General features: G+C 44.3%; 1 protein-coding gene across 2 annotated transcripts in view; it reads left to right on the top strand.

The window, feature by feature from the left end:
• Nucleotides 1–13,580, top strand: part of Kcnq5 (potassium voltage-gated channel subfamily Q member 5) — a 574,968-nt gene extending 561,388 nt beyond the window's left edge. For both annotated transcript variants that reach the window (XM_023718707.1, XM_023718706.1), the window contains 3 exons: nt 7,451–7,582; nt 9,554–9,680; nt 11,097–13,580. In XM_023718707.1, coding sequence (XP_023574475.1) covers nt 7,451–7,582; nt 9,554–9,680; nt 11,097–12,056 — 1,219 coding nt within the window. In that variant the 3' untranslated portion in view covers nt 12,057–13,580. The remainder of the gene's footprint in view (nt 1–7,450; nt 7,583–9,553; nt 9,681–11,096) is intronic.
• The last annotated feature ends 502 nt before the right edge of the window (nt 13,581–14,082 follow it).

Genomic DNA, 14,082 nt, shown 5'->3' with positions numbered 1-14,082 from the left:
AGAGGAGGGACCAGACAGCCCCCTCAGGTCACAGAGCTGTCTGCCCGGCCTCTATGTAGCCAAGTGCAGGAGCACAGCCGTGCACCTTGGCCCTAGAAGTGACTGTCCCTTAGTAGTTGTATCTTCTTGGGGCCAACGCTTACCCTCCTGATTTTCCACACAACACAGATATATATGGGAAATTCTTAGAGCTTTAAGTTGGCTCATGCAGATAAAGGGCTTCGCGAGGGGTCAGCCACCCCAAAAGTCACAAATGGGCAGAAATTCACAGAGGGCAGCGTCTGCATCTGCTTAGCTACGTGCCCCTGCCGTCCAGCGCTGGGGTCCCTGTGCAAGACCCAAGCTCATGGCCTTGTGGAGACCGAGGCCGTCTGGGATTTCACGAGATTGATGCGCTGGAGAAAAAGGGCTGCTGCAGGGGCAGGGACATGAGACAGAACGTGCAGGGAGGCCTGCTGGACTTCACCTGGCCTCTATGCTTTCCTCTTTCTACCTTCTGATTTTGGTCATGAAAATCACAGCTGTTGAGGATGAAGCGACAGGCCGTAGAGTAGGGGAAGGGGACTAAGCGTGGACAGCACGAGCTTCCTGCTTACCGAATGCCCGTAGCCAAAGTCTTGTCTTACAAAGGCTCATCCTGTAGCAGCTGGCACAGCTAGGAACCCCCAAGAGCATTACTAACTACCCTGGTAGAGTAGACCCGGCAGGTGTGATTTTGAAAGCAGTGTTAGCAGTCTCCTAGGAATAGAAAACTACTTTGCTTTTATTTTGCTTTTGCTTTTAGTTTTGTTTGGGGGTTTTGTTGTTGTTGAGATGGAATCTTGCTACGTTGGTCTGGGCCGGCCTGGGCTCAAGTGATCTTCCTGCCTCAACCTCCCCTGTAGCAAGGACTATAGATTTTATTCTGTTTTAAAATTTTAGCCACCTATTTTCTTCCCTACTGTCTTGATGACCCTGTCATATCATAAAATACATTCCACCAAGGTAATTAGCATGCTCGCAAGAACTTCCTTCCCTTTGCCCTGGAGAATTTCGCTTTTCTGTTAGCTCTGTCTGTGCACTTTGCTGCTTACCCAGTCAACATATCATCTATTCTTTCAATCCCGGTGTTTTTGGTTTTCTCCTTATCTTTTTGTAGCGTTGTCTTACTGTTTGCAATTCATGCTCCGTAGGATCCTCTTACGTTAGGAATTTGAGGGAAAAATAGTGTTATGTCTTCACAACTTTTAGGACTGGTCTTGACTGTTAAGTGAACGTACATTTATGTTCCTTCGCACTTCCCTGGGCCTGTGGACGAGAGGCAAAGGGCTGCTCTCTCTGCAACATGCCTCAAGAACGTCAGTCTGTTCTAGGGTGTTCTTCCTGGAAGATCTCTACAAGAGCTACAGTGTAACAACACAGACTTTGAGCAACTGTGGGATGCACCTCCACATTTATTTCTTTGGCTGAAATTTAGTGATGGCTTCATTCTTGTCAGGTTGTGTGGGATGCCAGGATACAAAGCACATCCCCAGCCTCCACAGAGGCCAGTGGGAGCTCCATCGCCCCTGTCTCAGCTCATGCTAGCACACATGAGGCCCTCTAGAAGGTCTCCTCAGTGTGAATGGCTAGGAAACTTCCTAAGAAGGACCATGTTGAGCTGAGTTGGGAACAATGAGGGCTTCAGGTAGAGCACAAAGAAGCCTAAGGAAAGATCTTGTTGGTGACAAGAAAGTGCCGACGGGCTGCAGCGTGAGCAGTCTGCAGAGCGATGGGAGGAGGTGAGAGTGAGAAGGGTGGGTTCTCTCCCCTTCTGTGGACCATGTCATGTTGAGATGCTACCCAGCCCCCACAGGCAGGCTTCTGGACAGACAGCCCTTGCCCGCTCATTGGACTGGGAGGAAGAGGGACAGACAGTGAGCTGGTGGCCTGCGGCTTGGGGAGAAGGCGAGAAAAAGAACAAATGTGAAGAAGACATAGAGGCAGCAGGCGTGTACTGTCAAGATGCCAGTGAAATGTGACTTTAGAGTTGATTCTTAAAGACATTATAGGTTTTCAGAAAAAAAGAAATAGCGCATGCAGATCGATGCAGTATGGAACTGGCACGTAGCTCAGGGGTGGAGCTCTTGCCTAACGTGGGAGGCCCTGGGTTCCTCCTCCAGCAATAAAAGGAAAAAACAATACTTTACATATTTATTATGTGACTATACTGAAATAACAGTCTATCATCCAAAATGTTTAATACTGGCCAAAATAACAAATGTCGACGAAAGCTATAAAATATATTTTGTTTCTCTAGATCATAAGTATTATGTAAGGAAAAGTGAAATTATTTAAGGTCCACGTGAAATGTGGCTGAGAGGCCAGGATGCTATATTATCCAATAAATGCTCCACAATTTAGCTTCTCTTCAATACTTCCTGCACAATTACTGTTCTCATTACTGAGGCAAAATATCCAGCACCCGAAGTTAGTGGAGAAATCTTTGTTCTGGTTCACAGCGTGTTGCATTTTCAGTTCAGGATTGGCTGGCTCCAAGGCAGAGGGGTATCACGGAGGAGAAGCAGTCCATGGCAGGCAGAAGGCAGCCAAAGAAGCAAGCAGCGTGTGACAGCAGTGACTGCATCGGTCCTCTTTTGCTCTTAGAGTTGAGAGGGCAGCACTCACACCCAGGGCAGCGCCTCCCCTCATCCACACCCAGAACTCGGCCAACCCAACCAGTGGCCTGACTCAGTAACCACACTCTGGCTCCCAGCCTCACACCCTTGAGAGCCGGCCACCTCTGGAAAGCCCCACCTATGACCATGTGAGGATTTGGGGGACATCTAGACACAGCCGTAAAACTTCTTAAAGGAAAATGAGAAAGCATTGTGCAAACTAACAAGAGATAAATATCCAGGATACACAAAGAGTATAAAAGAATGGCCAGAAAACTCCAAATAATCCAGCTTTAAAATATGAAGAAGACAAATTTATCTTTTTAAAATGCTTAGCTTCATTACTCATCAGAGAAATGGAAATGAGAACCACAGTGAGATGTCACGTCACCCCACTGAGAATGGCCAAGATCAGAATGACAGAAAGCAGCAAATGCTGATGAGACTGTGGAGGAAAGGACATTACAGCTTGCAGGAATGTAAATTAGTGTAGACACTAGGAAGAACAGTGTGGGGGCTCCTTGGAGAAAAAGTACCTCTACCACATGATCTGGGTACCTGACTTCTGGATGGATGGATAGACAGATGGATAGATGGATAGATGGATGGATGGATGGATGAATGGAGATCATAGATCGATGACAGATGGATAGAAATAGATAAATAGATGGATAGATACAGATGATAGATGATAGATATAGATCATAGATGATTGATAGAGATCATAGATGATAGACAGATAGATATAGATCATAGATTGATGATAGATATAAATCATAGATATAGATCATAAATAGATATAGATCATAGATAGATAATATGATAGATACAGATCATAGATAGATAAAGATCATAAATGGATGATAGATATAGATCACAGATGATAGATGTAGACCATTGATAGATGATAGATGATAAATAGATATGGATCATAGATGATAGATAGATAGATAGATAGATAGATAGATAGATAGATAGATAGATAGATCCAGCAGAATACCCATTGATAGATGAACCAATAAGGAGCCTGTGATACATATACACAATGGAGTATAATTCAGCCTTAGGAAGGAATGCTGTCCCATCATTGGCAACAAATGGATGATTGAGATTGACCTTCACACTAAAAAACCAGGAAGAACCATTATCTGATGGCTACCAGATAAAGTCTTGTTTTAAATTCATGCCTACTTACTTTGTGACTCCCTTCCCTATTTGGTCCTGGACTTAATCAATTTTATCTGAGCAATGGTGCTTGTAATCCCATTGGTCAACCATAGTTTTATCCCACTTCACATCCACCTAAGTGAGTTCCCATTTTCTCCACCTTAGCCCCACATGGTTTTACACTATAACAGTCCCTGGAAGAGAAAGCTTCCCAGAGACAACCCACTCAATCCCCCCTCCTGTTCCTCTCTTGGACAGAAGCTTTCTTTTCCAATAAATATTCTACTCTCAAAAAAAAAAAAAAACAAATGGATGAACCTGGGGCACACTGAGTTAAGTGAAACAGGTCAGACACATCAGGCCAAATATCACATGTTCTCTCTCCTAGCTAAATGGTAACAAGTTCAACTTGAGTTGGAATAAATAATAGTGATTCCTAGATGTTAAGAAGGTGGAAGGGAGTGTGGATGATTGGCAGTTGGATGGCGGGTACTGGAGAATAGTCCAAGGGAGCAAGTTGTGGGCTGGGGAGGCAGCTCAGTGGTCTAAGCGCCTGCTTAGCAAGCCCAGGAAACAGGTTTGATTCCTGGCACCACATGCTGTGCCAGCCCTCAGTGTACTATTTGGGCCACTGAAACCGGGCATGGTGGTGCACACCTGTACTCCCAGCACTGGGGAAGCGGAGACAGGCGGTTCACTAGTCTAAGCTGCATAGTAAGACCTCATACCAAATAAATAAATAAATAAAAATTTTTAAAATGAAGGAGTAAGTTGTAATATCTAATAGCGCAGTGAGGTGACTACTGCATATTTCATAAACAAATAGAAAACAGTATTTAGAAGATTCCAAAAGCAAAGTAATGATTAGGAGATAAAATCATAATGACCCTGATTTGATCAGCACATATGTGTACACTACTGAAATATCACACTGTCCCCTATAAATATGAACAATTATTACATGTTAAGAAAAGTCTTGACTGGTGTCACTGAGAACCACAGTAAGAACCCACAGAGGGATGGACAAAGGTCATTGCTCCTGTCCACTCTGGCATCACTAGCTACTCTGAAGGTGGTAAAGAACAGCTCTGGGCTGCCGGATTAGCTTTTCTAGTTCTATCCAAAACATAATCCAGATGGGACAGTCTTTTCTTTATCGCTTTCTTTCCTTCGTCCTCCTGTTCCACAGATATTTCCTTCTGCCAAGCTCTGGCCATACAAGGTTGCAGGATATAGTGACAAACAGCAGCAGAAGCAGTGGTGGTGTCACAACCGACTTTTCCTAAGCACTTGTCTACTTTCAGTCCCTGTGACCAAAACCCCAAGAGAAACAACTCAAAGTAGGAAATGTTCATCTCGGCCCAGTCGCAAAGCTTTCGTGATTAGTGGGACAGGGCAAGGTGGATGTGTCGCGGCAGAAGAGCAACAAGGTGCAGCACAGGGCCACACCACGCCAGCTGGGAGCAAAGCGAGAGAGTCGGAGAGGAGGAAAGGGCCGCGTGTTCCCCCTTTGGAGCACCCCATAACCCGCTCCCTTCAGCGAGGCCCTCCTCTTCTTAAGGGCTCCAAGCATGATCCCTCCAGAGGATTATGCATGCCCAGAAGCATGCTTCAGTAATTTCCTAGGCATCTCTCAAGCCCGTCAACCTCACGACCAGAATGGACCATCTCCAGCGCTGACTGTTGAATAGAAGACACCTTTCTCTACTTTACCTAACTGACAGTCCAATGGAGAGAAATATGTTTGCATATCACTGGGGGCCAGAATTGTCTCAGGTTAGGCACTGTTCTCAGTTGCTTTGATATAGGGAACTGAGTCCCCCAACTCTGAATGGTAGTAAAGAAATTTGAAACCAAAGCAAATACTCAAGAGGATAAATGAAAACTCAGATAATATCGACTTTCTGTATATTATGCTTGCTCCCATGTCTTCCTACCCATAGTCAGATGCGTTATCCATTATGCCACCCGCCCTGTGTTCTTGCTCAGGTATCTTTGAGGGAAAAGGGAAAAAAAAAAAACAGAATGCATCCTGAGAACAGAGAAGATTAGTGAAGGAGATGCAGTGTAAGAATGTTACTGGGAAGTGGTTTTGCAAATAGAGGACAGAATTAATTTGAAGTTAATATAATTACAAGATAAAGTTTGGGCTTCATAATTGATAAAACTATTTAGATTCATTGAAATAAGCTATCAGTTAAGGTGGACAACAGCCATGTCTTTTTACATTCTAATCATCCTAATCTTTCTCCTGTTCACCAAGGGACATTAAATTTTGGTTCTTAAAGCCCAATCCACCAATTCCCCGCCTGCCGTCTCTAAATGCAGTAATACTCTACAAGCCACTTACTAGCTGGAAAACTCCAATAGTATAACTTTTAGCTACAAAAAAAGCATATAATTAAAATATTAGCTTTCTTTGATTTAACCATAATTTTATAAAGTTATTACAGTGACTGGTTATTGTAGGCATCATGGCACTAAGTGACATAATGTTGTTTTTACAACCTGGGATCCCTGTTAGGGGAGGCATTGTAGTAAGAGATCTCTGATTCTGAAAAACTCGGATACCAAAGTTTAGTTGATAAGTGTGATATGTTTAAAATAAAAGAAACTTAGCTAGCTAATCCAGCAGGGTACTGCAGAAATGATTTCTGAAAATTTTCATACCACTGTAAGTTGCTTTGGGGAAAGTAATAATGTTTTGTCAACACATTTGCATCAAAAATGCAGTTACATGAAAGACCATTTGAAAAGCCTTTCTTATTTTTGTATTTATTTTACATGTTACATATATGTCTTGCTTGCTTGCTTTGGTACCAGGAATCGAACTCAGGACCTTGCACTTGCCAGGCAGGTGCTGTGCCACTGAGTTATATCCTTGGCTCATTACATACACATATTTCATATTAGTAATACAGAACAATGGGGTTCATTTTTGTATATAATACATGCATATTTATTTTTCTTTTTTTAAGGATTGTTACATTAGGTGTTCAATCTTGACCTTCTGGGGTCACATGGAAATGGTAGAACTATATTTTGACTATGATTTAAATTCAAAGTTTCAGTAAACTTTTAAAAAGAACAAGACTTAATGTTTAGTCAATTTTTTTAGTCTGTTTTTATACTTTTTTGTAATTTTAAGGTGTGTCTCAAAGAGATGCTTTTTTTCTTTTCTTTCTTTATTTATTTTGTACTTTAGGGAAGGGTCTACACGGTGTTCAGGGTCTCACTACTAGATCGGACTTGTAGTGATTCTCCTGTTTAGAGCCTCCCAAGAGCTGGGGTTACAGGCGCGCGTGCTACCACGCCCAGTCTCAATAGCCATCTCAGCGCACCCCGGGGGTGGGGCCGGCATGGCAGGCACGGGGATAGAACCCCCGGCCCCTGCGCCTGCTTGCAGGCACTTTAATCCGCTGAGCTAGTTGGCTGGCCCTTTCAAAGAGATGCTTTTAAATTGTCCTCTATAACTCAGGCTTTCATACTGCATTCTGTAGGCACCTCAAATAATTTGATGCTTGATTTCGTTTCTTCCAAAATTTCCTATACTTACCAGTAGTAATTCATGCTGGTAGCTTCATTTAGCATTGTCACAAAGGCCAATGTGTAATGTATTATTAATGTGTAATATGTTATTCTTACAGAATCATGAAGTTTCATGTTGCAAAGCGGAAGTTTAAAGAAACACTGCGCCCATACGATGTGAAAGATGTCATAGAGCAATACTCCGCAGGTCACCTGGACATGCTCTGCAGGATTAAGAGCCTCCAAACTCGGTGAGCAGTGGAAACACTGCCCATTGTAAGGGCAGGAGCACTGCGTGACGATAGCTAGGATGAACCTTTTAGTAGACAACGGATTTAGGGTCTACATCGACAGCTTGATTCTAGCGGGCACCTGGACTTCCACTTTTGACACAGAGCCAAATAGTGTACAGCACCTCCGGCGGGGTTTCCTCCTTTTGCATAGGGACAGTGCTAGCTCCTTCCACTCACAGGCTTGTCCGGGGGTTGAGAGTTACCTTGAGGGATGTGCTCTCCTGGTATAAAACGCTGGTAATGACCAAGGGCTCTGCTGATGTTCGGAGTGTTGCTGCTGTTGCGTTTCTATTATCAGCCCTTCAGCAATAAGCTGACCGATCTCCTTCCCAACTATGCAGCTCGTGAAGACAGAGCTTTCTCTTCTCTGACCTCTTGCAGAATAAAAGGCTGCTACGATGCATGAGACTCTCATAAAGTTGGGAGCATTGGAGAGGTGGTCGGAGAGTTGGCCCTGGGCCCTGTGTGGCTGCTCAATCAGCAAGTTTGTTGCCCTTGCTGGCTTCGAAGGCAGCGCCCTTCTGGTTCCTAGTGTCATGCGCAGTGACGGCTGTGCAGCATTCCCAGCAAGCCTCTTGCTGAATGATTAAAAATGCATGAGTTCAATACGTACATTCAGCCAGATGTGACTGGTTGTCTCTTCTTCCAACCAAATATTTAGCCAATTCAAGTTTTTGTAATAGTCGCTTTATTTTCAGGTACACAAAATCAGTGTCGGAGATCAAATAGTTCTTAAAATGTAAGGACTGGGCCTTAAATACTCTTGGTGCTTCCTTGGCATACCTAGCCCAGACAGAGGCATACACAGATTAGACTCTTAGTAAAAGGCCTGTTGATTAATTATACAAATCACAGTTTATTCATTAAGCAGATAATTACTGAGTCTTACTGTGCCGGGCAGATGGGCACCCAGAACTTAAAATATTGCTCTGGGCTTCATAGAGTTATATTAGAAAGAGACAGAGAGAGAGAGAGAGAGAGAGAGAGAGAGAGAGAGAGAGAGAGAGAGAGAGAACATTGCTGATTTCTATGCAGACAAAGTCAACTGGAAAATTAAGTGAATATACACGATAATTCAAATCTAAAACACATACAAAAGTAGGAATGTAGGGGCTGGGGAGATAGCTCGGCAGTCTAAGTGCCTGCCTGGTAAGCACAACGACCCAGATTTGATCACCAGTACCATATGCCTTGCTGACCTCAGTACCCCAGGCATGCCATGCCAGCCACCAAAACTGGGTATGATGGTGCACACCTATAATCCCAGTGCCAGGGAGCCTGAGACAGGAGGATCACTACGAGTCTGAGCTGCATAGTGAAACCCTGTACCAAATGAATATTTTTTTAAGTAGGAGTGATCCCATTTTGGCTGATCAAATTTCCATGGAAATTGCTTAACCTTATCCATGGTCCTGTTATAATCTATGGAAATATGTACGGTGCCCAAGGCTTTTATGAGGCTGAGCTGCTATAGAATTTACAATTAATTTTGGCAGTCTAGTGCAGGCATGCACTCCCAATTCAAATGCCTAAAAGCAACAGTTTTCTTCCCTCATGTCAACCACATATCAGAGATGCAGTACATCCATGAGTAATCTGCTCTACTGATGCAAAATTCCTATCATGATGACTTGTTTGCCTTTTTAAGTGGCTGAATTCAGAACTGCCAGGTCTGCTGCGAATATCTAGCGCAGCTTTGCCTCCCGAAGATCACCCTGGAGTGTCCCCACGATGGAACCAGAATTCTGAGAAAATTAATCTTAGGTGTGATCCATGTTAAGGAATAAGATCCTCAGCTGGATCCCACTCGCCTTTATTTCATCTTAAGCAAATGGAAGATATTTAGGGTTTTTTTGCAAGACACTTTACTCTGGCCAAGGTAATCTGAGCCTTCATGTTATGAATCAGATACCCTCTTTTCTCCGGTAGTGTTGATCAAATTCTTGGAAAAGGGCAAATCACATCAGATAAGAAGAGCCGGGAGAAAATCACAGCGGAACAGGAGAACGCGGATGACGTCAGCATGCTTGGCCGCGTAGTCAAGGTTGAAAAACAGGTATGGTCCAGGAAACAGGGGCCCTCGGAACACTCCAGCGGGCTGTTTTTAATCAAAGTTAGCTACAAGCAAGTGGGCGTGTCTCAATGATTAAGACTTTTTTTACTTCTTTATTCTTTCTTTTTTAAAAGAATAAAAAATAGTAATAAAAAAATTAGAGATAATACAGACTGTCACTAAACAAAATTATAGGAATTCAACAATGGGTTGTTATATAGCATGTTGCTGTCTTAAAATTAGTTGCTCAGAATACCAGCTACAACCATGCAAAATTGGTCAAAAAATCAAAAAGGAGAAAAAAAATTAAAGCTTTAACTGCTGTATTGTCTCACTGGTGTATACATCTTAAAGGAGTAAAATGAAAAAACTGAGTGAAATTTAATCTCCCTTGTGTGTGTACAGTGTCGCAAGACACCAGTGGAGCTCCACTTAAGCAGTAGAAAGTTTTATCTCATTAGTGAATACTCCACAGGAAGCAGCTATCGATTTCCAATAGTAAAAGAGGAACCATCTATATGTCATTTGTGTTTGGGTTATTTGCACTCTCTCTCTCTGGGCACCCCATTTTAAAGTAAGACAAGGACTGGAGATAGCTCAGCAGACTAAGCGCCTGCTTAGACAAGCTCAGGGACCAGGGTTCGATCCCTGGCACCACGTGCTACGTTGGCCCCACCCCCTGCCATGCTGAGCCGGCCATCTCGTCTAAGCCTGGTGGCACACACCTGTAATCCCAGCACTGGGGAGGCTGAGACAGGAGGATCACTATGAGTCCAAGCTGCATAGAGAGACCTTGTACCAAGCACATTAAAAAAAAAAAAAAGAAGAAGAAAGAAAGAATAAAGACAAAACCCTATAAGTATGATAAGCACTGGGTATTTGTTCAGGATGAGGCTGTCTTTTCTCATACAAATACAGTGTTTTAGAAATCAAATTGCTCTCTCCATGGAATCAGGAATAGTCCAAGTATTCTGAAGCACATTACACCTTTCATTTTAAATCCAGGCTCACTCAGGTGGACACACGGCCTTTATTTCACCGTGTAATAAGTTCCCTACTAAAATTCAATGCATCCCCAGAAAGGCAATCAGTAGAGTCAGAAAGGGTCATTTGATGGTGACAGTGACAGCAAGTTGCCTTTGCTGTGCTGACACAGCTTCTTAGAGCATCAACACCCATTTTAAAGAAGCCAAAGGAGGTATGGCAGAGGAGGTGGCACCAAAGCCTAGCGACCCCTCTCCCCTGTCTCCTCCTTTTGGCCTCCTCATGACAGATGTGATCTTCAGTAGGAGTCAAAGCTGCCTTGTCACTTTTACCCATTGTCTTTTCAATTATACCAACACACAGTCATTTGTGTTTTTTCACTGAAATCAATTCGTAATAACAGGTTGTCTTTGTGTGTCTGCGTCCCCCCTCTAGGTCCAGTCTATTGAATCCAAGCTGGACTGCCTGCTGGACATCTACCAGCAGGTCCTCCGCAAAGGCCCTGCCTCTGCACTCACTCTGGCATCCTTCCAGATTCCCCCTTTTGAATGTGAACAGACGTCCGACTATCAAAGCCCGGTGGACAGCAAAGACCTGTCCAGTTCCACACAGAACAGCGGCTGCCTAACCAGATCGGCCAGTGCCAACATCTCACGGGGGCTGCAGTTCATTCTGACGCCCAACGAGTTCAGCGCTCAGACTTTCTACGCACTCAGCCCTACCATGCACGGCCAAGTGGCTCAGGTGCCAATGAGTCAGAGCGAGGGCTCCGCAGTGGCACCCAACAACATTGCAAACCAAATAACCGCGGTGCCCAAGCCGGCCGCCCCAACAACTTTACAGATCCCCCCTCCTCTCCCAGCCATCAAGCATTTGCCCAGGCCAGAGACTTCGCACCCGAATCCCTCGAGCTTACAGGAAAGCATTTCTGATGTCACCACCTGCCTTGTTTCCTCCAAGGAGAATGTCCAGGTTGCACAGTCCAACTTGGCCAAGGACCGTGCTCTGAGGAAAAGCTTTGACACAGGAGGAGAAACCCTCTTGTCTGTACTCCCCACGGTGTCCAGGGACCTGGGCAAGTCTCTGTCGGTACAAAACCTCATCAGGTCAACAGAGGAACTGAACTTACAGCTTTCAGGGAGTGACTCAAGTGGCTCCAGAGGCAGCCAGGATTTTTACCCCAAATGGAGGGAATCCAAGTTGTTCATAACTGATGAAGAGGTGTGTGCCGAAGAGACAGAGACAGACACCTTCGACGGCGCCCCGCAGCCCGCCAGGGAAGCTGCTTCCGCAGCAGACTCTCTCAGGACTGGAAGATCCAGGTCATCTCAGAGCATTTGTAAGGCAGGAGAAAGCTCAGATGCCCTCAGCTTGCCCCACGTCAAACTGAAATGAGTCCTTCGTTTTCCTTTTGAAACATAGTGGTTCCTTTAGCCATACATATCAGTGCATGAACTCTTTTGAAAGCCCTTCTTAAAAAGTTGAAATTGCAAGAATCAGGAAGAACATGAAAGGCAGTTCATAAGCCCGTTATCTTTTAATTGCATGAAAATGCATGTTTAGGGATGGCTGAGAACCCAAGGTGCATCGACATTCACATTTACTAATGTACCTTGAGTTTAAAATCCTGAGATACCAAACACTGCTAATGCTACAGGGTGTGTGAAAATGTCAAGATTCGATCACTTAGAGGATTGGACATTCTATTTTGAAATGTAGGAGTAAATCCTTCCAATTTCAGGCATCTCTGCTTTGTGACTACATACACAATACATTTTCAGAATTAGGTCCTAATGTATATTTAAACATAATGGCTATCAACCGCTGCTAACCATGTATCAAGTAAAGCAGAATTTGGGAATAACAGAGACGGCTGCTTATTTCAAGATGTGCTCGCCAGCTCATTCCCACTCGGTCATTTTATTCTTGATGTAATTTGGATGTCCCTCCTTCGTGTGCTCTTGGTGACGTGGCACTGTGGCAGGAGTTTTGCACGTCGTCTTCATGTTGTCCTTTATGACAAGGATGTCTTTCAATGAGAAAATGTGCATATGGGATTCAGGGCCAGCAGGGCGCACACACTCATTGCTGGACCTATTGGACCGTGGGGAGGCGTAGCCTGTAAGGACGCGGTCAGTTCTAAAAATGGTCACCTTCTGTAGAAGCGTAGAAAAAAGCCGGTGTAACTGGCCTGGATTTTCTGCAGGGCCCTCCACTTCAGGGTCACCCCACCTGCCCTATGAAGGACCCATGTGACTCTACCTTCCCTAGTGTACAGGTAGCAGTCTCGGGAAAGGGATACTGAAGAAGGACAGAGTTGGGCAGGGAGAGCCTGGCAAGAATCCAGACACAAAACCAGGAAGTAGGCAAAGCTCAGAAAACAACTTCCCCCCTCTAAGACAGAAGGGGCGAGAAACCAAAACGAAAGCACTAGATTTTTTTTAGAAAATGATACTTGCTAGGGAATTCAGCTACCTATACATCCCTTATTCTTGTATACAGACAGAGATTTTGCAAAGTATTTATTTTTTAATATGCCCTGAATGTCTTGTACTATTATGTCATACATTTTGCATATGAAAGGCTAAAACTAAACTTCCTTTACTTTTTATACTCTAGTGAATGCTTTCTATTCTTCCCAAGAAGGTCGTCCCAAGACTGAAGTTCCTGGATCCGTTTCCTGGTATAAGTGTTTCTAATTAAAAGCCAGATGGCACTGGCAAAGTCTGCCAGTCCAAACGCTGACTAGATCATGGAAGCAAAAAGACCAAGGGAAAGTGAAAACTGTGTTTCTCAGAAACAAGCAACACTGGCTGCTCATTAGCTATCAGCCTCACTATCTCAGAAGGTCAGAATGTGGGCCAAACTTGGTAGTGCACACCTGAAATCCCAGCACTCTTGAGACCTGAGGCAGGAGGATCGCTGCAAGGTCAGCCTGGGCTACATAGTGAGCTCAAGGCCAGCCTGGACTACACAGCGAGACCCTGTCTCAAAAATCAAAACAAAACTCCAAATTGATGGCCTGTGAACAAGGCAAGGAGAAGAGAGATAGCATTTCAATTCAGCTAAACCCCAGCCACAAAAGAACTCAAGGAAAGAAGAGCTTTTGCTGTAGAAAGCATTGGAGTCACCACCAGAAAAATATCTCCAGCAGCCAGGAAGAAGCAGCAGACAGCGTCGTCCTGCTCAAAGGAAGGAGGCCTCGGAATGCACCGAGTCATCCCAGCTCTCTCCCCACTAGATACATTCAGTCTCTATTTTGCTTTAGAATTTCACTAGGCCTTAACCAGCCTCTATCCCCAAGGAAACCCACTGTCCTCACTGCCTACAAGGAGCTTCTTGGCCTTCTAAAATGTTTGTCCCTTTTGCTAAGCTGCAATTTTAAAAGCGTCCTTTTCCTATCTCACGTGGACTCTATCTC

Source organism: Octodon degus, unplaced genomic scaffold (genome assembly GCF_000260255.1).
Source record: "Octodon degus isolate 3935 unplaced genomic scaffold, OctDeg1.0 scaffold00061, whole genome shotgun sequence".
NCBI classification, from domain to species: Eukaryota; Metazoa; Chordata; class Mammalia; order Rodentia; family Octodontidae; genus Octodon; species Octodon degus.
Note: the sequence above shows the minus strand (reverse complement) of the source record. Positions and strands in the feature narration are given on the sequence as shown.